The sequence below is a fragment of the Hydra vulgaris genome, chromosome 02, assembly GCF_038396675.1.
Source record: "Hydra vulgaris chromosome 02, alternate assembly HydraT2T_AEP".
NCBI lineage: Eukaryota > Metazoa > Cnidaria > Hydrozoa > Anthoathecata > Hydridae > Hydra > Hydra vulgaris.
Genome location: NC_088921.1, coordinates 21,558,452 through 21,586,371, shown reverse-complemented (window position 1 = coordinate 21,586,371; position 27,920 = coordinate 21,558,452). Strand labels below are relative to the sequence as shown.

At 27.9% G+C, this 27,920-nt stretch overlaps 1 protein-coding gene across 1 annotated transcript; it reads left to right on the top strand.

The window, feature by feature from the left end:
- Nucleotides 1-1,708: 1,708 nt before the first annotated feature.
- Nucleotides 1,709-10,209, top strand: LOC100197754 (exosome complex component RRP4). The gene is made up of 2 exons (XM_065790286.1): nucleotides 1,709-1,981; nucleotides 9,450-10,209. Exons 1-2 carry the CDS (start codon nucleotides 1,830-1,832, stop codon nucleotides 10,171-10,173), a joined length of 876 nt encoding a protein of 291 aa, XP_065646358.1. The 5' UTR covers nucleotides 1,709-1,829; the 3' UTR covers nucleotides 10,174-10,209.
- Nucleotides 10,210-27,920: the final 17,711 nt, after the last annotated feature.

Here is a 27,920-nt window from a genome sequence, read left to right as displayed (position 1 = left end):
ATAGCCATTCCTTATAACTTTTTTTAGACATCATGTTTATAAATGATTAACATGGTTGAAAAGAGCTTTAAAAAGTTTAAACAATGAGGTGTCTTTTAATTTTAGAAATTAATTGGAGCCAAAGTTATTGTATTTTTTTGTGTTGGAAAAACAGATGATTTTTGGGCATAACGTCCTTAAGTATGTAAAATTGGCTGAGTAATGGCTGTGTCACCAAATTAAATAAAAAACCATAAAAAATCTTGCTCAAAAATCAAAACAAATATTACGCGAAAGAAAAAAAAGTATAGCATACATAATTTCTGAACAATAGTCCTAAGCACCATTTCTTCAAGAAAACATAAGTAGATACTTGGTTTGAATAGAGGAAAAGCTATACTTGTTTTTTTTTTACAGGGAATCTTTTTAAAAAAAAGTGTTTTTTTTTAACAAACCAATCATAACGTTTTTAAACGCTGAGAACTGAGAAATTATGTATAGATGTTGAAAGATTCTATTATATTTCTTATCCCCTTTTTAGTCTATATGAAAAACTTCAAACCATTTTGGTTCACTGTGGAATTGCTTCTTGCACTGTGGAATTGCTAGCAATTACCTCAAGTTACCTCTTATTGCGTAATTATTACTTCTTATTGCGTAAATTTAGATTTTTGTTAAAAGACAGACAACACTCGACAAAAAATAAACAACACTCGGTATTTGTGAACTTATTTCTTGAAAATTTTTGTACTATATATAAATACCTCCAAGTTTGCAGTTTAAGCTAAATTGATTTCCACCAGATCGCACGTTTATTAAGAACCATTGGAGGACAAAAAAAATGTAATACTAGAAAAAATTATCAGTAGGAAATATAACCTATAAAAAAGTTGAAAATGAATAAAAAAGAAATAAAACTTTTTTAATGTACATCATATAATTGTAATTATTATATATTGCAACACTGTTCATCATAATTGATGATGAACGGTGTTCATGCATCAAAAATATTCAAAGTCAACGTATTCAACACTAGATTATATACATTCATCCAGCAAGTTATTGGGGAATGCAGATTTTTTTTATTTTTATCTTGTCTACGCCTGATATCGGTACTTAACAAACGGTCAAGTCAAACAACCACAAACAACAAACAAACAAACAAGTTAAAGATCTTGTTCTTGAATCTTTGAATCTTTGAATCCTTGAATCCTTGAATCTTGACGGCCCGTAGATCCGCTGAATAGCATTACGCGAAAATTTGAAGGATATTTTCTCCAAGTTATGCATCTAATTTTATATCTTTCTCACCTTGCCAGTAACTGTGGCTAAAGCAGAAAGATCTGTACATGCTAATATTGAACTCTCTAAGAGTGACAACGGGACAGGATTGTATTAGCGACAGTCTCATCTTTTTAACCAAAATAGATCTGGCGAAGAAAGATAATTACAATGCTGTTACTTTCAACTTTTCCGCTAGGAAAGCTTGTAAAGCCTAGGCCTAATGTTTAAAAAACGTGATACCAATTTCAGATTTTTTTCTTTCTTGTTGTTTTTAATTGATTGTTTTTGAAATGTCTTAAATACAAAGTTTAAAATAAAAATGTTTGTAAACTAAAAGTGCTTTTAAGCACTTTTAGTAGATTTTTAAATTTATAAAAATATATAACAAATGAGAGTAATTAAAATTACTCTCATTTGTTTTATATTTTCTTTTGCCATCTTCCTTATCCGTCCGTAAAATCTGTCCGATCTACATTCTTTTAGATATACAATACTTTTTGATTTATTAATGCATAATACAATTTTGAGTAATATATAATATATAATACAAGAAATAGCATAAAATTATGTCAGTTGATATATCACTTCCACGACAACGTGCCACATTAGCCGCTTATGTTTCATCTGAGGATCGACACTTTGTTGTTCCTGGAGAGGTTATTACGGATGACGCCGGATTTATGAAAGGACATGGGACATATGCTGATAATGCTAATAGGTAAAAGATTTATGAAACTTAGTTGTTGTAAATTTAAATTAAGATCAGTATTTTAAATAACTTTATTTTTATTTTATTTCAAAATAACTAATGATTACTAATGAATTGAAAATTAAACAACAATTGAAAAACACACACAAACATTAATTTTGTAATTATAAAGATATGTATTGTGACTTTTGTAACTGAAAAAATATGTTTTTATGTAGAAAGGGCTTTTTCTTGTAGAAAGGCATCTTTTCTTAAGTATTAGAATTTATAGCTTTTATTCTAATTCTTTAATTATTTTTTTTATGCGTAGTAGATAATTTAGAAAATTAGTCTAACAACATATTTATTAATTATATTTTTGGGCTTAATTATTAGGCCTAAAAACATATCTTATAAATAATTTGTTTGACTAAATTTTCCAAATTATATACAATATATATCCAAATATATACATACATTATGTATAAAAAAAACTATTTATATATTATATATAATATAATATGGATAAAGCTACAGTTATGCGGCCTAAAATAATTATATTTTTTGCTTGTTGCACTCTAATCAGTGGAGACTTTTTTTAGCATAAGAAATATTTATTGGCTTCATTATATACATTGAATATCTTACAGCCTGCTGGGAGTGTGCTGCTACATTGACGAGTTTATTTGGTCGTTGTCTTCTCTGTGCTTTCCAGGTGCAAGTCTTTTGGATGCGATGTTGATTCTGATTCGCTCCTGACAAAGCTGCAAACAACCACTATTAAGTTAGGAGTTACAAGAAAAAAAAAATAGAGTTATAGAGCATGGAAACGGTTGAAAGACTTGAAAAGATGTAGGTTGTATAAGTCAGGAAAACATGAAGATGGGAGAGAGTTCTAAAGGGTTTAAGTGCAAGGAAATAAGTAGAAGAAAAAGTTTTTAGAGCACACAGGGACAGATACAGTAAACAAATGAGACTTAGCTGAGTGACAAGTCAAACAAGAATAAGTTTTAGTTGATGGAACTAGAGATATTAATTCCTTTGAGCCGCCACCATGATAGTATTAAATTTACTATTAATATTATTTACCTTTTTAATTAAAACTGTTAACTTCTGAAAATATAAAGTTAACGATATAACTAATTCATAAACTTTAAGAATTCAGTAAAAAAAAGTTTTCCTTTATTATTGTTTCTAAATCTGGAAGTTGTTTGCTTACTCTATTTAAAGAATGGAGGTTTTAAATTTTTAAAATATGAATTAAAACAATTAAAGCCTTGAAAACCTAACCAAAAACTCTATCACACTGAAAATTGTGCATAATCATTTTTTTGTGCTTTAAAAAAGGGTTTAAATGCAGTTCCAGCTAGAAGAGACTCAACTTGTAAAAATTAAGAAGTTTTTCATTGATTTCTTTGATCCTAATGAAGAACATTCTGCTATTTGTGCTAGAAGTAGATAAAATCTTGAAATTAATATAGGAGAAAACAAATAATGAATTTGATTTTCCCAAAATTATCCTAACAATTCTGACAAAGTTGAATACTTTGTGCCTTTACATTGTTTAAAATATTGTTTGTTTCAATATAATCTGAACAAGAATTAACTTAGCCTGGTCTTATTAGGAAAACCTCTAGTTAAAGGAAAGGAGTTTTTTAATATTAATAGATAATGCTAACAGAGTTCAATCTAGTTCCTCTAGGTTCTTGGTTCCTCTTTGAAGCACAAATCAACTTTAACTCATTAAGTTACTTTTTTCTAAACTAGGTTGTTTCACAATTTATTTTAATTAAGTTAAGCTGAAAAGTTAAGTTAGTGTGCTAAAACACTTGAAAAAGCAGCCATGGTGCACCAGCTAAAATTCTGGCTCAAAACCAAGAGGTTCATGCCTGATTTGCTGACTCTAGCCCAATAAGCAACATTAGTAAAAAAAGAAGCATGAACTTCCTGTTTAAATGATTGTTAGCAGTGCTATCTGAAAAGACCATTGGGTCTTCTTAGAGCACTAATAACACAAATTTTAATATTATAATAAACAAAAATAACTGTAAAAATTTTTTTTACAGTTTGTAACTACAGAGTTGTAGGATCACTTCTCTTAAGCAATGTTAGTCTAGAGTTAAGCTGTAGAAAATTGAAAATGTTTGCCCTGGTACCCATTGAGCAAACAAGCGGGTACATGGGTACCATTTAAAAAAAAAATTATATAAGTTTTTTTATAAGTGAAACATTGTTATGATCAACATTATCCTCCTCCTCCTCCTCCTCCTCCTCCTCCTCCTCCTCCTCCTCATCATCATCATCATCATCATCATCATCATCATCATCACATCATCATCATCATCATCATCATCATCATTAGACGTATTACACGATAGATTTGCTACATACTTTATCGGTTAATGAAATTTAGACATTTTTGCGGAAAAATAATTTAAGTAAGTATTTTTATACTTATTATCATGTCAACATTTGTCTTAGCTATGATTTAAACGTTAAATTCAATTCATAACACAATAATTCCGCATTTTATTTTTTTATGTAACATTTATATTTGTGCGATAAAAAATTAATAAATCGCAGTGAATTACAGTGAAGGGAAGTGATTCATATCAGTATCCATTGGTAGTTTACATTTGCACATCATTCATCTGCCTTCATCTATACAAATATCCTAAATTTTGAGAAATAAAGAAAAAAAAATTAATTGAGAATCAATAACACTGTTAATATAAAATAGTCGTAGATTTTGCGCATTTTACAAAACTTTGGTTTGAAAAAAAGTACTTTTTTAAAACCATCATTCACGTTTTAGCCGTTTTTCTGGCTAAATGTTAGGTAGCTATGTTATAGTTTAACTTTTTTATAGAAAAGATTGAAAATTCATCAAAATTTTGAAATTATTTTTGTGATTCATCTTTGTTATATACGTTTAAGCTCCCATTATCATTTTGAAAATTTTTAGATTTGTTACTATTTTGTAGCAAATCTAACCATTTTATAATTTTTTTTTTTTTATGCTTTATTTTCAAAGTTATCCAAAACATTATAAGAAATATTGACTTTTATGTAGCTACAGTAACGTTACATTCAGTATTTGAAATTTATTCGAATAGCTACAAATATTTTTTTTTACTATTTTTGGAAGTAACGTTATATTGTAGATTACATTTTTTATTTTCATTGGTCATCAGTAAAAAAGCTCAAAACGGAAAAGGAAATCAGTAAACAAAATCTATTTCAAAAATATATTATTCTCAGTAAGACATATATAAACATCGACTAATTTCTTTCTTGAAAATAACCATTAAAATACGTTTATCGCTATGATCCGATTTTCACAAATTTCATCATCAACCCTGGAGACATCTGCATTTATTGATTTTGTTAACGATAATAGTTTATCGTAGATGGATTTTGGATTCCTTAATTGAAGAATCGGATTGTCTTTAATTTTTTCACGAATATACGGAATATAGCACCCTTGAAAATCATGATCCTTGAAAAGATGCAAGGTTTCTTCAATTTCATTTGGAGTCCATCCTCGTCTCATTATACTCGTACTAGCTGTTGGCTCGTTAACAATATTACTAAAATCTTGATAAGAAGAAAGGTTTTCAGCACATTTATTCATTTGGTTTTTACATTCGTTTGGACTCAAAATTTTTTTTTCAATTTTGTTTGTTAGTTTGGCTGCATTTTTCATGGTCTTAATAAGATTGTAATTTCTAGCGGCTGTTTCTTTTTTATGTTTCATGTGATTTGCCAGACTTTCAAAAAAGCGTATGTACTTTATGGACAACCCCTAATAGAAAAATAAATAACAGAAAAATTTGATTTGATTTTCTACTAATTTATAATTGCTCTGTTCTATATATATATATATATATATATATATATATATATATATATATATATATATATATATATATATATATATATATATATATATATATATATATATATATATATATATATATATATATATATATATATATATATATATATATATATATATATATATATATATATATATATAATATATATATATATATATATATATATATATATATATAAATATATATATATATATATATAGTTTGTTGTCTTTGGGAAGAGCGGAAGGAAAAAAGTGATTCTTACGCCAACACATATGTCACTTTTAATTACTTTTGACTTTCGTCCAACATTTTCGTGTTGGACGAAAGTAAAAACCATTAATTTAATTACAAATAAATTGTTTTTTTAAAAAAACCACAAAAACGCAAATTTAATTGACCAGAATGTTTTTAAAAACATTCTGAATGTTTTTAACAATATAAACAATGTTTTTATTTTTATTTTTTTTAATAAAATGTTTTTATTTTTAATTTTTTTAATAAAATGTTTTTATTTTTATTTTTTTTTAATGTAAATCATGCAGTGTTGCTACATCGACTATCTTATAGCCTGACTCGCAAGGGAGTGCTGCTACATTGACTGACAAATAGCCTGACTCGCAAGGGAGTGCTGCTACATCGACTGACAAATAGCCTGACCCGCAAGGGAGTGCTGCTACATCTACTATCTTTTAGCCTGACCCGCAAGGGAGTGTTGCTACATCGATTGAGGGTTTGGTTGGGGCAGGCAGTCTATCAATTAATAAAAAAAAATAATTCCGGTCTTGCATTTTAGTTTTTACTTTTTGTCAACAAAATATGGAAAAAACTTTCGGACAACATCTACGGGTTGTATATATATATATATATATATATATATATATATATATATATATATATATATATATATATATATATATATATATATATATATATATATATATATATATCATTTTGTTGATAATTTTGTTTTAAAGACGTACCTTTAATATATGTTTAAAAAATATTTAAGTAATAGTAGTAATTATTATCATATTAGTGTTCATACAAGTTTCTAATTATGTAAATGCACACCACTTATAAAACGGCTAAATTAAGCTATATTTTTTAGCCCAGATTTAACAGTAGCAGCATAATTAATTATAGAATCGCGACATGTAGCTTTTCTATTCTCATGTAACATTTCTACCGGGCCAAGTAGCTTTTCTACCCAAAAAATGTAGCAAATCTATGAGGTGTAGCAAATCTACCCAAAAATGTAGCAAATCTAAAAAAAGATGCAGCAAATCTCACAGTACATCTGATCATCATCATCATCATCATCATCATCATCATCATCATCATCATCATCATCATCATCATCATCATCATCATCATCATCATCATCATCATTATTATCATCATCATCATCATCATCATAGTTGTCATTATCATTATTATAATCATCCTCAAGCTATAGCCTTCCTCTTTTATGCTTTTTCTCTATTATAAATGTTGTCTAGCATCTTCTTTCCTTTACTGAAGCTTGTTCGTAGCATATGTAAAGCTTTCTCTACAAGTTTTCTTACTTCTACCTCCTGAAGCATTTGCCTCCTGAATTTCATTTCTTTTTCTCCTGAAGCTGCTGCCTCTCTACATGCTGATATCTAAACCACTTTAATCTTCTCTGAAAAGCATTTTTTGATACAATATTATTTCTAATCTCTGTCTAATATTATGGCTCCTTTTCTTGTCTTAATGGTCATACCACACATCCAACTGATCATCGTCTTCTTTTTGGGCTAATACTATGCCATATAAATACTAAAGTTTATAAATATGTAAAGATACTATATGCCAGCATCTAATAAATAGCAAACATATGTTTGTATCCATATATATCCATATTATGTATGCATAAATGCGCCTCTTACCTAGTCTCCTGGATCCAAGCAGGTATTTAAGCTATTCTTAATTCTTGTTGGTTTTAAGTCAAGCTTTCTACCACATGTTTTTCACCTTATGTGCAGTTTCTATATTAAACATAATCATTTTTTTTCTTTTTTCTTTTTACCCAATACATTTCTCTTGAGAACCAATGTCTTTTTATTATAGAAGTCAATGTAAAAATTTCCTGTCTTATGTTAAGCTCCATTATTCTCATCTCAGATGTTAGGTTATAGAGACTTTAGGAAAATCTTCAACAGTGTCATTAACTAAAGTAAGTCTCTCCTCAATTCTTGCTATACTATGAATAAGTGCTAATTAAGTAGTTCTATTTTTTAAGTAGTTCTAATTTTTAAGTTTAATGCGGTAGTGGTGTAGTGGTAAAGTGCTCGCTTCATAAGTGAGGGGTTCCGAGTTCGATCCCCACCACGTCCCTGTTAGTACCGCGCTCAACTTGTTTTTCCGTGCAGCGGCCTTTTTCGTCAAGGTTCGTGTTTCGGAATTATAGAGTTGAGAGAGGGTTAAAACCACTATTAAGTAGCCTCCTCATCTGTAGTGGCCTTCTTGGCTTTGAGGAGGTGAATAACAAAAAAAAAAAAAAAAAAGTAGTTCTAATTTTAAAAAACTCTAGAAAGCGCAGACCTCTAGACCTCTCTAACTATCCTATGATTAGTCTCTATAATAAGTTTTTAAAATAAAAGTTCTGAGATAATTAAATCAACCAAAATGTTCTTTACTCCTGTATTGTTTCTTATCTACAATAACGATCTTTCTGACAATCCTACATCTAAAGTGGCTCAACAATGCTGACAACACAACTTTATAAACTTGTCTTGATAGAAAGTCTTTACTTTTTAATCGCTTAGAACAAGCAATTGATCTTTACTCTTATCGCTTTTCTGTAACAGCTTGGAACTTGCAGTGGCTTGTGGTTTTAACTCCAAAAAACTCAGTTATTTACTGCAAACAACTATCAAAATATTGTTGACATTCCTATATTGACGAATAACAACCCTATCACTCTCAGACAAGGTCTGAAAGCACATTGTAAATGTAGTTAGATCTGCTTTATCTGCAGGTTTAACTTCATTTACTTGCTCAAACTTGAGCTACTCTACCATCATCATAAGGTTGTATGTCTTTCTTTTTCTTACAAATACTATCATGGTTGCTGCTCAAATAACCTAGTATCCAAAGTTTGATCAGCAAAAACTCATTCTCGTTCGGCTTGTCATTCAGCAAAATTGTATCCTTTTATTGCATCTGTCCCTTTATGCAAAAAAATTTTAATCTAGTATTTTTCCTTACACATCAACAAAACCTTAAAACTCTCACCAATCATGTTTTTTTTACACATACAACTTTTTCCGTACAATCGTTTCCATATTTTTCAACCCTGTCTTTTGTTTTCTAGTAACTCATAACGACTATGTATTTTATAAATTTGAAGTTAATAAAAACTATAGTTTGTTTTCGCCAAGTATAGCTTGATTTCGCCAAGCTTCATACATTTCCATAAATTTATATACCATGAACAATGGACCAAAAATATTTAGATTTTTTCTTTAATCAGCTTATTAAAAATAATACAAATAATAATTTTTCTTTAATATTTTAACTTTTGTGAAGTTGCAAATCAATAAAATAACCAAAGATTTTTTTAAAGATGTTTTTAAACCTATTTATCTTTACAGATTGGCTGCGTCGGTTGTTGGAGTCGTGGAAAGAGTTAACAAGTTAATATCAGTAAAACCGTTCAAAACACGCTATAATGGAGAGGTTGGTGATGTAATTGTTGGTAGAATTACTGAGGTAAATCAAAAGCGATGGCGTGTTGATACTAACGCCCGATTAAATTCAGTACTTTTACTTTCTGCTGTTAACTTACCTGGCGGGGAGTTACGTAGACGCTCTACTAAAGATGAACTACTAATGCGTGAATATTTGATTGAAGGAGATTTAGTAGTCGCCGAAGTGCAGTCGATATTTGCCGACGGATCATTATCGCTTCACACTAGAAATCTTAAATATGGTAAGCTTCCCCAAGGAACAATTCTTAAAGTTTCGCCTTCTTTAGTTAAAAGATGTAAAACTCATATGCATAGCCTTCCCTGTGGTGCCACTCTTATACTTGGTAATAATGGATATATATGGATAGGACCTCTGATGTCTGCAGAAAGTGATTTATCTTCTCGATCAGCTCAGCGTATTACAATACAGCGATCCGATCGTGAAGTTATTGCACGTCTTAGAAATTGTATAACTATTTTAGCAAGTTATGGGGTCCAGTTATATGACACCAGTGTTAATTATATTTACGAAGAATCATTTAAATATAGTGTTAAAGAACTTTTACAGCTTGAGAATCAGGAAGATATTGTTGATGCTGCTAGAAGAAAACTTGCGCAGCATTTATGAGATTTTTAAAGGCAATTAGATTTTTAGTTAATTATATATGCGCGTATTTTCTATTTTCTTAACGTTTCTTTAAGTTTCTCTCATGGAAGCATAAAAAATTACCTATTAAATTAAATTCAATGTCTAGAAGACATTTAGTTTAATTTAGATAATATTAATAAAAAGAACGCCATTTTAAAACTATCGCAAAAATAAAACCTTGTCAAATTTGATATTGATATAAAATAATTTTAAAGTTGCAGATATTATGTTCCCATGACAACTATCTGCAATGGCAGGTGTGATAAAATGTATGCACCGCATCGTTAATAAAATCCCATGGATTAATGGAGCACTTTTACTTAAGCTCTATATATAATAAAATATAGTTTAATCTATATGCGTCACTAAGAGGAATTGGATTTCTTCAAAAATTTGGCATTTCTTCAAAAATTTTCCGATTTTGACTTTTTAAATATTTTCTTTACGAAAAAACGTTATTAGTTCATAATGAAAAAAAGATAGTTCAAAATTTTTTTGGGAAAATTTGAGAGTTAAAAAAACACCTGTTTTTGATAAAGTTTTAAATTACATATGGTGAAAATCAAACTTCTGCATTAAACATTTTCAACTTAATGATATATTTAAGTAACTAAAAAATAAGGAAAGTCAAAATAAGTTTTTTCATAATAGTTATTTCTTTTTTAATTCAGACCGCAAATACTATTGGATTAAATTATGATACTACAGAGAAAGCCAGATTTTTTTTTTAATACAAATTTTATGCAACAAATCGACTTTTGAATTAAAAAATTTTCCTTGAAGTATCTTACTTCTTTAAAAAGATATTTCAAATCGTGTGAACGGTATGGATAACCGAGCTTATTCTACTTTTGCTACAAGATATCTTTTAAAATTAATTCAAAATATAATCAAAACAGTGGCGGATTTAGTATAGAGCGTGGAGGGGGCGAGCTGCCCTAGAACGATCAAACAGCGCCCCCTAAAACATTGAAATAAATATAATTATAAAGTCAAATTACCAATGAAAAACAAAATAAAAAGAATAAAAATAAGTGCAAATGAAAAGAGAGAGATGAATTATTTTAAAACAGGTTTTAAAATATTTCCTTTCGAAACATTGATATTAAACTCTGAAACGAGAAACATTGACATTAAACTCTGCAGAGGACAAGCATACGATGGTGCTTATGTAATGTTTGGAATTAAAAGTGGTCTTAAAACTCGAATAAAAGCGTTTTCACCAAATGCCATCTATGTTCATTGTTGTGCTCATGTTTTAAATTTGGTGACCATCGAAGCAATGTCTCTAAAACACCAATGTCCAGATGTTTTAGGCACAGCTGAGAAATACTATACGTACCTTACGTCAAGTATACCACGACTTCATGTTCTCCAAGAGCACCAGAAGCGTCTATATGAATCAATAGTAGACACTCTGAAACGATTTTTTGGTACAAGACGAGCAAGTAGGAAGCGTGCAGTTGATGTTGATGTTGAATCTTTTTCTGGCATTCTAGCCACTCAAGAAGATATAAATCTTGGAGAATCTAAAGAACATACAGGAGTTGATGATCCAACTACACACCTATAATGTGAAACCTACTTCAATGTTTTGGATACAATTATAACCCAAATAAATAAACGATTTCACGACTTTAGTAACACAGTTACACATTTTGATTGTCTTGATCCGTCAAAATTATCTGAAGAAAATATAGATTCATTAAAAAAATGTCAAATTGATTGTAACAACGTAAATACTGAAGAAGCAGTCGAAGAACATGAGACTTTCAATGATGTGTATACATCGATATTCCCATCACTGACAACTGACATTGAACTGACGTACTTCAGTTCTTGATTGAGAAACAGATTGCACCCGGTCTCCCTAACGTGTCTATTCTTTACAAAATCTACTTGATTCTTCCTGTTATATCTGCTAATGCTGAAAGAAATTTCAGTAAAGATTATGCATAATAATTATTTTAGATTAACAATGACAAACGAATGTCTTTCTGGATCAGCATTAATTTATTGAACGTGAGCTTGCTGAAAACATTGACTTTGACTAGTCGATAATTCGTTTTGCTTCAATGAAATCTCGCAGAATTTGTGTAAACTACCTGAAAAGTGAACTTTTTTTCTAAATGCTAACTTTTTTAATATGTCTAGTTGAATATATTTTTAAATGACCGAACTAATTCAGTAATATTAAATGTTTCTTATTTTATAAAAGATAATTGTTAACTAAAATAAACAAAGGAAACTCAAAAAAAAAATTAGGTTATTTAGTGTCTTATATGCAAGTAATATGTATAACAGAAGTCACATAAAAACATTTATAAAGTGTTTTAGTCATGAAAATAATTTCTGGGGTTTAAAATACCACACCCAACTCAGGTCGCCCCCTTTTCATTGACTTGGCTCCCCCTCCCCCGCGACGCTAAACCTCAATCCGCCACTTAATCAAAATGTATCAAGATTTAATATGTTTATATAGTTTAATATAATATAATAACGGTATATTATGGAACCCTGATGTTACCATTAAATTTCAGAGCTGTGAAATCTCAAGTTCTTGAATGCTATTTGTGCGGATTTTGCACGGTGCTGAAATTATTTTAACTATTTTAAAAACTATAAAGAACAATAGAATATCCCTCATAGAAATTGAAAAAAAAAAGTTTTTTTGTTTCCCTACACTTATTAACTTAATTATAATTTTGAGTGAAAAAAACATATCTTTTAGGTAACTTATACGTTTTAACACATTTTTTTTGTTTTTTGTTCTTTTATTTTTTCACAATAACTATTACAAAAAAATAAATGAAAAATGCATATAAATAAAAAATTACAAATTTTGTTGCATATAAAATAAGATCGCGGAGACTTGCAGATGATCTTGTCATCAAGAACCGCTTACAATCGTTACGTGTTTAAAACATTTTTGTAATGTGCATAAAACAAATAAGGCAGTCAAATAAAGTTTATAAAACCAAAAGTTGGACGTAAAAATTAACGTTTTATATAACTACCTAAAATACAAGACTTGATAGGTATAAAATGTATTAATTAAATTAACATGATACACAAAAATAAAATTAATAAAACAAAATTTAAATATACAAGTATATAGTGAAATAAATATTTTTTTATATAAAAATTCGTAAAAACGTTATAAATAAATCAAAATAACTAATTTTAAAAATAAGTATAAGTATGTTTTCAATTGAGAGAATGATATTGTTTAATTTCCTTTTAAATGCGAAAAAGTTCCAGTCTTGTGAAAAATCAAAATGTTTCAAAACTATATTGTCCATAGAAACGTCCCTCGAAAAGAAATACAAAACTTGCCTATATTGGTTCTGAAAAGTGGTTGAAGAAGGAAATTATCATTTCGTAAACTATATATATTTTTTTAATAAGAAATATAAATTGTGAAAAGAAACCGGAGCTGTGCAAGTTTTACATTTAAACATAAAACACAGTACGTTAAAAATATTTAGTTGAAATATATTTAAAATATTCATTTCAATAAAAAGAGGCTTAGCATGCAAAAAACGGTCTTTAAAATTAATAAGACGTGCAGCATGTTTCTGTTGGCGATGAAGAGGTTCTAATTTACTTTTATTAACACTACCCCAAGCCGCATTCGCATAGTTGAAGTGGCAATGAATGAATGAGTGGTATAGTTGAGTTTAAATATGTTTATTTAACATGCTTCTTGCTTTATACAATATACCTTTGTAAACTGTGCAAATCAAGATCTTTTGATCTATAGTCGCGTCCAAATTAAGGACATTTTTAAATTTTATTTAAAACAATTTGACCGACTAAGCAAAATCCTGAAGATGTTTAAAAAAAGACTTTATAAAACTCGCGAATTCTGTATAAACAAATTAGAAAAAACTTTTTTTTAAACACACGAAGAAGTAGTTGTATTTAACAAAAATAAATTTTTATTTATTTTATTTCATTTGAAACCTAATGATTGCGAAAGATGAGGTTTTTCTTTAAAAAGTTTCGATTTAAGTTTTACTAACTCGCCTAAACTTAGGGTGGCCATCTGCGAGTATTTAGCCGGGACAGTCTCGTATTTTTACAAAATGTTCCGTGTCCTTTATTGACCATATTTGTCCCGTATTTTTGAATTATTTAGTACAAATTTCACTTTTTAATTTTTAATGAAAATTTTAACGCTTTTTTAAAAAACAAATTTGCATTTTACGATGCCGTCGAATTTCTTCCAAATTTCGAATTTCGAATTTCGTCGTATTATCTTAACCTGTGTTGAAAGTTTTTTAAAGTGACAAGAAATTATTTATTTTAATATTTAAATTTATATTTGTGATTTCTAAATAAGATTATTATATTAAACTAGTAAATAAGATAGTAAGTAAAAAAATATACAATTAAGATTGTTTTAATTTGACTTTCTTATAGCATCATGTCTGGGAAAAAGAAAAACTCAATGGAGTGACAAATATGCAACTGAATTTGAATTTATTAAAAAAGTGCTCGGAAACGACAGTGAAGCGTATTGCAATTTATGTTCAGCAGAATTTTTAGTTGAATTTGGAGGTCGAAGTGATATTGTTCAACATATTGATACTAAAAAGTCGTCAAATGCTGCTGGATCATCAAACAGGAAAGTAAATGAATTCTTCAAAAAAATAGATGCATCAAATAAAGATCTTGAAATTGCTACTAAGGAAGCAACATTTGCGTATCATACTGCTAAGCATTATTTGTCATTTCGATCTAATGATTGTACTTCAGAATTAGTACGAAATGTTTTTGAAAAAAAGTTTACACTTAGAAAAACTAAAACAGCTGCTTTCATAACACAAGTAGTTGCACCGTTTATTGATGTGACAACAAAAAGTGAACTAGAAAAGGCTAATTTTATAGCTCTCGTAACAGATACTTCCAATCATAAGAGCATCAAAATATTGTCTGTAATTGCAAGATTCTTTAATCCAGTCATTGGTGTCCTTAACCAAAAAATTTTTACTCCAAACAATTTTTTTTTTTTTATAATTCACCTCCCCAAGGCTGAGAAGGCCACTACAGATGAGGAGACTACCTGTGGTTATAACCCTCTCTTAAATCCCTAACTCCGAAACACGAACCTTATTGAACAAGGCTGCTGGGCGGATAAACAAGTTGAGCGCGGTGCTACCAGGGACGTGGTGAGAATCGAAATCGGAACCTCTCGCTTCCAAATTCCAAATGAACAGTCAACAACAATTTCTAATTTAATTTTAGAAATAATTGAAAAACAAAATTTAAAGGAAAAAGTAGTTGCATCACAGCTGAAAATACAAATTTGAATTTTGGTGGAGTCAATCGTAATGGTGTCAATAATGTCTGGCGTAAGCTTAAAACGATTTAAAAAGAGAAACTGTTGGAAATGGATGTATGGCTCATATAAAACATAATGCTTCAAGTGCAGGATGTGATACGCTTGATATTGATATTGAAGCAATTGTTGTTAAAATTTTTTAAACATTTTAATATTTACACTGTAAGAACAGAAAAATTCAAACAGTTTTGTGATAAAGTTGATTCATATTATAAACCTTTGTTAAACCATTCAAGCACACGCTTTTTAACACTTCAACCTGCAATTTTTCATTTAATTGAGTTTTACAATCCTTTGAAGGATTACTTTGGATCGTTAACAAAGTGTCCACCAGTTATCAAATCTTTTTTTGACAACAATGAAAATAAGTTTTGGATGTTAGTTATTGCAAATCAGCTTAAAAATTTCAACGATGCAATAAAACTTATTGAATCATCATCTAGAATAACTTTTGAAGCAGAATAACTTTTGAAGTTTTGAAAATCAAATGAAAATATTGAAAGGAAAAATGATAAATAGAAAAGCATTTTCCAAACTGATTCCAAACCTGAATTTCAAAAGCTAAGTGAATTTACGAAAAATCAAGTAATGATCAAAGTAAATCTATAATCAATTTTATTCAATTATGGGAAAATTCAATAGACGGTTCGCAAGTTTTTATATAGATGATAATGAATAAATATCCTGATTGGAATGATGTCGAATTATCAACTCAATATTTTAAGAAAAGATATGGAGAAAAGTTCAATAATATTATTATAATTGATTTACTATTTGATGAATATGGCTTAATGCGTGATTATATTATACAAAATATATCAAGCTGGACAAACTTAAAACTTTCACCAGAAAGCATTTGGGTTAAGATTTTCATAAATTTTAGACAAAATTCAACACCTTTAACAAATTTAGAAAAATCAACAGAGTTTACATTTTGTTTGGCTGGCTCATCAGCAGAAGTTGAGAGATTGTTTTCAATAATTAATCAGATCTGGGATGATAACAAAAATTGACTTGATATTGAGACAATTGATTCATTGACAACTATTAAATACAATTCTAACTTAAAATGCTTACATTTTTATAATCTAATTAAAGATAATTTTTCTTTCCCTAATAAAGTTATTTCAAAAGAAAAATATTTGAAATAAAAGTTAATTTATTTTTAAAACTTGATTTTAAAAAAAAAATATCTGACAGTTATTACTGAATATCTCAGCCATTAAATTAAATTTTCAATTTAAATTAAACAAAAAAAAATTTGTTTGCAGTACAATAAGGTTATGCAAATTCGATTTTTTTTACTTAAATGCATTTTTGTCATTCATTAAGAAATAATTTATATCTGAAAATATTGAGCAATTATTTTTTAAATAACTACCAAATTTAAAATATTTCGAAAAACAAATTAAAAACTGTTTTTTGCTTCAATATATTTACAAAAAATTTTTTTTGCAAAGTTTTCCGTTTTTTTGAAAAAAAAATCGATGGCCACCTACCTAAACTACGCTGAGATGTCGGTTAAAATTAATGAGCTTTAACCGTTTAGATATTTTGATTAATTTAAACTAAAAAAAGAGTATAGTTTACTTATCAATATGTATACTTATCAATATGTATATGTATAGGCTGCCACAGTACCACATAAATTTTTAAATGAATCAATTTTACTAATGGCTGCATAAAATATTGTTTCTTTTACTATAAAAATCTTTTTTTTTTTTATTATTTAGGTGTTAATGTTTAGCTTTTCTCTAAGTACTGCCGAATTTTATTTTAAGTCTGAATTAATTGAATAAAACTTTCATTGCATCTGTTCCGTTTTTTTACTTTTTCGGTTTAATACTTACTAATAATTGCATATTTCTATTGTTCTTCATGTAAAAAAACTAACGCATAACATTCTTTATAAGCATTTTTATACTTATAATATAACTAATGTTTTTAAGATTTACTTCTTACGCAATCATTATTTTTAAACACTTTTTTTATATCCTTTTTCCATTAAAGTACTGGAATATAAATTTACTGCCTAGTGTTTACTGTATTTTGTTTTTTACTGTACTGCATTTTTTAACTTGTTTTTCTGCTGTTTTTTCATCAAACAATAGCTGATACTAAATATTTAAAACCAGTACTCCAAGAAAGACAGGAGGGGATGATTTTTTAAAGTATAAATATATATAGCAATGATAAGATGATATTTTGAAAATACTGAAAACCACCCCCCTTTACCCATTTTTTTCGAGCACTGCTTAAAAAGTAAAAGGTAAAGCAATGTTTTTATGAATTGGAAATTACCTAATAATGTAATTAAATTACCTAATAATGTAAATAAATTACCTAATAATGTAATTAAATTACCTAATAATGTAAATAAATTACCTAATAATGTAATTAAATTATCTAATAATGTAAATAAATTACCTAATAATGTAATTAAATTACCTAATAATGTAAATAAATTACCTAATAATGTAATTAAATTACCTAATAATGTAAATAAATTACCTAATAATGTAATTAAATTACCTAATAATGTAATTAAATTACCTAATAATGTAATTAATTTACCTAATAATGTAATTAAATTACCTAATAACGTAATTAAACTACGTAATAATGTAATTAAATTACCTAATAATGTAATTAATTTACCTATTAATGTAATTAAATTACCTAATAACGTAATTAAATTACCTAATAATGTAATTAAATTACCTAATAACGTAATTAAATTACCTAATAATGTAATTAAATTACCTAATAATGTAATTAAATTACCTAATAATGTAATTGAATTACCTAATAATGTAACTAAATTACCTAATAATGTAATTAAATTACCTAATAATGTAATTAAATTACGTAGTAATGTAATGAAAAACTTTTCTTTTTAATATACACTATTAGGTATATTGTTCCAGTTATTTAATTTTAGCATTTGTTTTAAAAATCATCACATTTTACATTCTAATATTTATATATATTTTTTTTGTTAATAAAAAAACATTTTTAAAACGGAAACTTACTTGTTCAAATAATCAATAGAAAATATTTCATATTCATTTTCTACATAACAAATATTGTGTTAAAACCAGAGTGATTAAGAATAAGACGTTGTCTTGTTTACAGTTCTCAAAAGATGAAACTAGATGAATAGGCAGGAATTATAATTAATTCGTTTTCATTTGAGATTCGGAGATTTAAAACCTTTGAATGGTTGCAATGCAAATTCAAAAAAACTGATCTCTGGCAATCATGCCACCATCATGTTTTTTAAATATTCTTTGGGTCATTTGGAAAACTTTATTTTAAAAACAGACAACAACTAATGTTATTATACATTTTACAATTACTAAAATCAAATTGCTTCACCAAAGAAACTTTCTTTTTACAAATTTCATTTGATGCCTTGATTTCAAAAAATCTTTCTTAAAAAAATGCAAATGAAAATTGCATGCATAAGAGATTAATAAGATGCTGCTAAATTATCAATTTTCACACTGGACGAGATAAGTTTTAATAATTTAGAAGACAATGGAAAATATTTTAAAATTCATTTGTAAGAAATGAAGAAAACTTAACTTATTCAAAATGAAGCTGTTTTCAAACCCTTAAGGTACCAATACATAAAAACTAGTTTAGAAAGTAGTTCAAAATATATATATAATAATAAACACATAGAACAAATTCAAACTTTTTATCTTTAGGGCGAGGCTGAGAAAAACAAATGGTTTTTCTCAGTCTCGAAAAACAAGTTTAAAGTGTTCAAAAATCCCAATAAATAGCAATTATTTGCTGATTTAACATAATACAAATAAATTATAACCTTCTTTTATGAGTAACAATGCAGTTATTTTACTGAAAAAAAATATTGTTTATAACAAATATTTACTATAAATATAAAATTCCTAATCATTTTTGACTTTTATGCAAAATTCTAATTTTGACATATTTTTGGCTAAAAACGAAAATAATCGGATTAAAATTTGGAAGCACTCAATGTTTTTTACTATTTTTTTAAATAGTTTGTATTCTTATGTCGAAAGGATCGTGTCTTTTTACAGATGTACAGTTTTTAAAATTTTTGTTTTTTGGTCTGCCTTAATCTTTCTAAAAATTTTTTTGTTTATTTAAAACTTGTTCCGTTTCTGCTCAGTTAAAACTTGATGATAGTTTTAATAATAAGCAACTTTTTTCTGATTTTTTTCAATTGTTTTCAAATTACAATTTTATTAAAATACACTTCAATCTAAAAACTTCAAAAAAAACTTTTTTAAATAATAAAGGAAAATAAACTATTGAAGAAATTAAAGTTGAAGGAAAAATAAAGTTTGTAGGAAAAACAGCAAATGATTGTTAAGAAATTTTCTTAGACAAATATAGCAGCATGTTATATTTGTGAAAAATTCTTCATCAAGAACAACCCATATGAAGCGTTAAACTACAGACCAGTGTCTTTAATGTCAGTTTCATGCAAAGTTTTTGAACAATTTATTCGTGTAGCAATCATTGACCATTTGCAGCTACATGATGTTCTATCGCGACACTAGCATGGCTTTTTGAAAAACAGGGTTGTGTAACCAACTTACTGGAAACAATGGATTTTTTGACAACGTACATGGAGTGCGAGTGTCCGATCGACATGATATACCTTGATTTCAGCAAGGCCTTTGACAAGATACCGCACAAAAGGCTATTATTCAAGTACAAAGCTTATGAGATATCCGGTGTTTTGTTAAGATAGATTGAGTTTTTTAACCAATTATAAGCAATCCGTTGTAATGGGAAAATTTTTATCGTCATGGTTAAATATACTCAGTGGTGCTCCTTAGAGATCTGTTCTTAGGCCTCTTTTGTTTTTGATAGTCATCAACGACATACCAGGAACACTTCAATGTATATGCAAACTTTACGCTGACAGCAATAAAAACCATTCCGGATACGATCAGTTTGCAAAACGATATCAACAAGTTAGTCAAATGGACAAGCATATGGTTAATGGAGTTAAACAAAGAGAAGTGCGAGGTTATGCACATTGACAAAAGGAAACCTCAGACCGTCTATACGATGACAGAAAATGGGGTTACTAGGAAACAATGGTGTTGAATACAAACTAAGAAAAATGGTAGAACGTGCCCTCGGTGTGTTCATCTCATCAGATATTAAATGGTATCGTAAAATTAACGCTTCAACAGCAAAAGTGCAGAATGTGCTCATAGTCATCGAACGTATTTTCACTCATCTAAATATGGAATTGATACGTAATCTGTACACAGTGCTATCCAATGGAATCCTACTTTGAAAGGTGACATTGAAACACAAGGAAAGGTCCAACGTCGCATTGAAAATGAAATTTATCCAATTGACTACGTTGGAGATTAGGCGTTTACGCGGCAATTTAATCCAAGAGTATAAACTATTGAACAATATAAATCACACTACATGGCTTAAACCACAACAATTTGCACCGTCATAACTACCAAACGGACCAGCATTTGCAATAAATGGTCATAATCTAAGAATTGAAAAAGAAAATGTCAAGCATTTTTCGCCTCTACAAGCGTTCTTTAGTAACCGTATTACGAATGAATGAAATGCATTACCAATTCACATGGTGAATGCGCAATCAATGAACTATTTTAAAGCAAAATTTGATAGATTTTTTTCATATATAATTTTTATTTTTAACAAATTGTAAATTATTATTATAAATAAAATAAAAAGTAGTGTAGGCTGTCATATTTAACTATTTATGTGTTTCGCAACCTAACTCGTTCCAGCATCTTTATCACTACTATTACTATTACTTAGTTACATTTAACTCAACTTTATGTAAAACGTTTTTTAAACCAGCATTAAATTGCTATATTATTTAATAGCCATGATATTGGAACTGGAAGCATAAAAATCTAGTGTGCTTGCTTATTGATATCTTAAAGTATTCAATCTTATGATTTATAATACTGCAATTTGTATACACATTGTTTACCATATTTATCAATGCTGAAAAAGTGTTGAGCTGCATGTTGCAAAACTAAATATAAGCAAAAAATCAAAGAATATTTTAGTAACGGGAGTTATGCACCATACAAAAACTGTTTTTAGTTTTCCTGATAGCAATCATCTTGATCTTCGAAATTCTTGGATTAAGTTTGTAAACCAAGCTGATTGAATTAAATTTAGAGCCAAAGCAATCTCTAATTCCCTTCAGCTCAGCTTTACACAAGCCCTAGCAATTTGCAAATATATCCATCATTTTGACAACCATGCGTTATATCTTCGAATATTTTTTGATGAAGGGAACGTTACTTCTAACATTGAGTGTATTACAATTGATAATGGCTTAAATATAAAGTTAAATTTGAAAGGAAATCCATTTTTCATTAGGGATGGTTCATAACTTACGCAACGCTAGATTTCATTAATAAACAAAACAATAAAGATCAAAAGTTTTCCCACGAAGAGCCTTAAATTGACAAAAAAATTAAAATAGCTTGTTAAGTTTATTAAAAATTGGCGCGTAAAAGATCTCAAGACCTCCTACTTCTTTTTTTATAATAAATTTAGCGTTGCGTAGTTTATGACGATCTTTTACCTGAAGTGTTTCAAAAAGGTTTGTAAATGCACCAATGCGGTTATGCTTTTTATCTTTATTTCCTGTATTCATGATGTTACATAAAAGGTATCAAAATGTATTTTGCCAGAATTTATATAAATTGTTTCTTCATAAACCAAAAGAACGTCTTATCTGCGCTAATAAAATAATTAGATTTTCTCTAATACACATCAAAACAGGCATATACTTTGCTATTTAAAGAATTCCCACGTCCTTCATTGTCTTATCTAAAAACACTTTCAAGAAATGGCATTGATCCAATATCAGAATTATTATTACTGTTGGAAAGTGGTAGTGATAGTGCTGACTGTGTTGTTTTAATTGATAAAATGTATTGCAAAAAAGTGTTTAATATCAGGAAGAAAGATTGATTGGTGCAAAATAAGATGGTAATTTATATTCTTGTAAAGTTGTATTTGTGGTGGTTAGCTTAAAGAAATTGATACTTTGTGTGGTTAAGGCCTATCCAGACTTCGGAACTTCTGGTTCTTTGATTAGTTCACATATAAAAGAAATATTAGAAACATTATACAACATTTTTTGATGGTAGCTATAACAACTTTATAATCATTCAGCAAATATTTCAGCATTCAAAACGTTAAAAGTTGGATGAGCAAGATAATGATATATGTTTCACTTTTATAGCACACCGGGTTTGTAATTTATATGTCAGTGTTCATTTATTCAAAAATATTAGGAACAACTTATTAAATTCAAAGTATTTCAATTTTACAGAGTTTTAAGATATTATTAATGTTGAAGCTGATAAACTTTCTTGGAGTTAATTAAAGAATGTTTGAAAAAAAAACGAATTGTTACGTGCAAACTAAAAAAAAACTTCAAAGTTATCTGCCCGAACTTTAAATCCAGAAAACAACAAAAAAAGTGTTCCTTAGGCACTATCCATTTCATGTTCTTTAGACACTCTCCATGAAACTAACTCTGCTGAATTTGATATACATATGCAATTGTTTAAAATAAAAGCTCATGTTGAGCCAAAATACAGAACTGAAAACAGTAACTACTTTCTTTTTAACTTTAAAATTCTTAAATTCATTAAGAATTTTAAAGTTAAAAAGAATATCATTGAGAGATTTTTTATATGACCAAATTGTGAAAGTAACATGGTTATTAATGATAATTCTACATTTAGAATAGGGCTTTCTGACAAAATAATTATTTGTTACAAAAAATGTAAATGTGAGTTTAATAGATACACTTCAAATGAACTTTAACATTTATTCAAAACAAGGAAAAATATATTAACATTAATTTGAAATTTATTATAGCTTTTCGTTAAATAGGTAAAGAGCATGAGGCTATTAAAGATTTTTCTTGTATAATGAGTTTGTCATTTATGAACTAAAATGCATTCAATAATGCCATAAAAACAATATCAAAGGCTTCCAAATCAACTGCATTGCAATCTGTGAAGAATGCTGTAAATAAAATTAAAAGTTTCAACAAATAAAACATCTACTAAAAAAGCTTTGATTAAAGTTTCTATTGATGGCACGCGACAAAAACAAGGCCATGGTTCTTTATATGGAGTAGTAACAGCTATAAGCGAAGGGAGTTGTATTGGCTTTGCAGTGCTCAGTAAATATTGCAGGGAATGCCAATATTTAAAAATAAAGTGAATCACTTTATGTATTACTGTTAGAAACCTAATTATAAATGTCATCTGAATCATTTCAAATCTTCAGGAGCTATGAAAGGTGCTGATGCAGTTGAAATATTTTCTAGATAAAGAAAATTAACTATGGGTTTTTTGTAAGTACTATTTGGGTGATAATGTTTTTTCATCATTCAATGATGTTGTTAATAGTAAACCATATAGTAAATATAGCGTTGAACTGCAAAAACTGTATTGGGCATAAACAAAAGCGTTTAGGAAATTATTTAAGAGAGCGAAGAAAGCAAAGTATTTATGGAAATCTATACACACTATTCAAAATCTATACATCTATACACACTATTCAAAATTTTGATATGGTGATTTTTGCTTGAAATGGGTGTTGATGTTCTTAATGTAAAATTTGACTTAAAACGTTCATTGGCATTTCATCAAACAAGATATGTTTAAAAAACATGCTTAAAAAAGATGATGTCAATGTTAAAAAAAGAAGAGAAAAATTAAAAGCATTAAAAAAAGGTTGGATTGATAATATAAAAGAAACTTTATCACAAAAAGCTTAATTATCTTGTGGATTTTAAATTTTTTATGCTTTTGTATATTATTTTTTAAAATTGCATTTTAACGATATTTAGTTTGACTTGCAACATGATATCTTTACATTGGGTCAAGCAATTTACTTCAAGTTTGTTGGAGACTTCAAAATACCTAGATGAAGTAAATGAGTGTAAAAATTATTATAAAATACATGAATTCTTTTCCTTTTTAGTGTTTTGAGCTCTTCCCCCTAAAAATATTGCAAAAAGCCAAAAATAATAAATAAAAAAAGCTAAACATTGTTTGTTTCCAGAGGTTTTAATTCATTCCCTTAATTGCGTTGCAAGTGTTAAAATGTATTAAATGCTTCATTTTAACGTAATTATGACAGATTTTGGCATTTTTATGAAAGATCGACATGTTTAGCAATATTTACGTTGCAAGAAATATATGTACTTATTAGAATCAAAAGATGGTTTTTAAAGTTTTGTTAAAGTTCTGAAATTTGTTTTTTTTGTTGTTATCTACCATCAATATTCATTTTAGTGGTTACCCAAGTGTGTCAAAAATGTTTTCAAGTTATTTGTAAAGGTATACGTCATAATTGCTTCCATTCAAAAGAATCAAAGAATCTGGCAACTTATCTCTTAAAAAAAATGTTAAAGTAATTTATTAATTAAAAAATTTTGTTTCACGTAAATGTTTCTTATTAATATCTCATTTGTCAAGCATATAAGATGTTAATAAAACTTTCAACTATCTTCTTGCTTAGGTTCAGCCTCAATTCTCGAACAGTATTCTGAAAGACATATATTCAAGTCATGATAAGGAAAAAAATGAAGTAAAGCTGTTTTCCACTGTTTTCCAACAAACTTTCTCTTTTGGTAAATATTTGAAAGATGTATTGCTTTTCTAAACATTTATACAAATTATAAAGAAGGTTCCGAAATTCTCATAACTCAATGCAAACCAGTATGAAACAGAGAAAATACCATTTTGAGAGTTTAACAAGTTGTTTATTTGCAAGTTGTTTATTTGACTCAAATTGAATTTTTTTTTTTTTTGAAGACTTTCAAGCAAAATGGAGTTAAGTTTGAAATAGGGCTCGGAAACCGGTGGAAACCGCAACCGGATAACCGTTTTTTTGTTGTATTTTCCAGAAACCGAAAACCGGTTTTTTTAAAAAAAAACAACCGCAAAACCGATTGATCATTAAACATTTTAATAATTACTTTGAATTTTCTACTGATATTAATTTATTACCAAGTTTACCACAAATTTCTTTTTTTGAGAAGTTATTAATTGATATTGAAAATACAAATATTGTGAGTATATTGAAAAGTACTTTGATAACGCATTTACTTTTATTTATTTCCATATTTTTTTTTTACTAATTATCAATATATTACAGATTGACAAAATATTGTAACAATGTTTAATTTTTATAATATTTATAATATTCAAAACAAAACAATCCAACAAAAATCAGTACCACTTACCTGAAGTATTTTGTCTACTTTTCTTTTTGATAAATTTTCTTATGTAAATTGTGATAACAATCTCAAATTAAAAATAATAAACAAGAAAAATAAATTTGTTGTTAATAAAATTTTTTTTTTAATGTTAAGAAGTGCTCACTTTTGTATTACTTTAAATATTATAAATTGTAGCATATTTGTTTATTATTCTATTGTAAACAGATCACATTTATGAGCTGCAATATAATAAAAATTTTAGATGAAAATTTTCAGTTGAGAATCTATAAATTAGTTAAATAAGCTAAATGAGTTGCCTAAAAAGCAGAAATATGGAAAATGAAAAAAGAGGCATAAATGAAACGATGATCCAAGTTCATTATCAATGTAGATTTGAACTAATTAAATAATAAATAATAAATGATGTTAAAGTTGTTGTAATAGCTTTATTGTTTATAATTCATTGTACTTATGTCGCGACAATTGCGTAAGAAATTATGCCATAGAGAATTTGGAAAACCTATATAAATTGTATAAAGCAGAGAGAGACAGAGAGAAATATATAACTTAAATAGAAATATAGTCGTCTTGATTTAAAAAAAGTAATATAATATTACTGTACATTGATAAAAATTAATGTTTAATGATTAATGACAAAAATTAAATCTTTTATTTTAGTCCAACTATGAACAGCAAAAGATCTGGAGTATGACAAACATTTCAAAAAGAAATACAGAATATGTCAAAATGTACAATATGTCATTTAGTTTTAAAATGTGCAGGTCGGAGTACATCAAATTTGGAAAATCATCTTTGGGCAAAAGATAAGAAAAAAAAAGAAATGAAATTAATAAAAATGAAGAGCCTAATCAACTCAGCCTAGTTAGCCAATACAGAAGCAAGCAAAAACAAGTATGTTAAAATTCATACAAAGAACGTCTATGGAAGAATTATTGGCCAAATGTGCAGCGTATGATGGGTTTTCTATTCAAATCATTAGATATTCAAGTGCTATTTCAGAATTTGTTACAAAACATGACTATAAAATGCCAAGGAGCAAAAAAACAATTAAAAAATTGATCATAGGGTTTTCTAAAGAAACAAATTGGAATTAAAGAATAAGTTAATGAGATTGGCACAATATGGAGCACTTTTCTCAATGTTAATAGATGAATAAACAAGCTCTAACTCCAAAAGGTATTTAAATGTAACATTGCATTCTCAGGAGGATAGTTATAAATTAGAGCCTACTAGTATAGAAGGTTTATGTGATTCATACAAAGTTCAGTCATTAGTTGAACAATAACTGATTTAATATGGTACTAAATTTAGTCATATATTGGCATCAACAGAAGACGGAGCTAGCATTATGAAAAAATATGGAGAATTAAATAGAATTGAAAACTAATTTTGCATCAATCATGCTATTCATTTAGCTGTTCCAGACACTTTTTACAAAAAAGTATCTGTAGTCTATAAGCCAGTTGATAAAATAACAGATTCTGACAGTTCAGATTCTGATGAGAAAACTGAAAGTCAGTTTAACTCTTTTTTTGGAGATCATAATTTTGATATTGATGTTGTCTGTAATAATAAAATTGAATACAATTTAGAAGATGCAAAAATTATGATGTTATACAAAACTCAAGAAAAATTATCAGATTTTTCAGAAGACCCCAGTAAGAAACGGCCTATCGCAACGACATGTTGAAGAGATAAATGGCAAAAAACTTTCACTTATATTAGACTCTAGAACCAGATGGAACTCACTTATACCTATGATGAAAAGATTTGGGCTACTTAAAGCTTGCATAAAAAACGCACTAGAAGAAATAAGGCTTGAAGATTTATACAATGAAAAAGATTTTTCTATCTTGCTAAATTTAATTTAAATATTAAAACAGCAGAAATTGCAGTAAAAGAACTGAGAAAAGCCAGATCAACTTTACTCACTGCAGAAGGAGTACTGACATTTTTATTTACTCAAACAAGACAAAACTGTACAAGCTTGGTAAATAAATTTTATAATTCTTTGAAAATAAGAATTTCAGAAACGCGAAATAAAGAATTATTTACATTGCATAAATTCCTACAAAGTGGAAATTTTCC

Excerpts from the sequence above, each read along its gene's own strand:
- LOC100197754 (XM_065790286.1), top strand. The coding sequence starts at position 1,830 with ATGTCAGTTGATATATCACTTCCACGACAACGTGCCACATTAGCCGCT. Across the intron at positions 1,982-9,449 it reads TATGCTGATAATGCTAATAG|ATTGGCTGCGTCGGTTGTTG; the intron begins GTAAAAGATTTA and ends TTATCTTTACAG.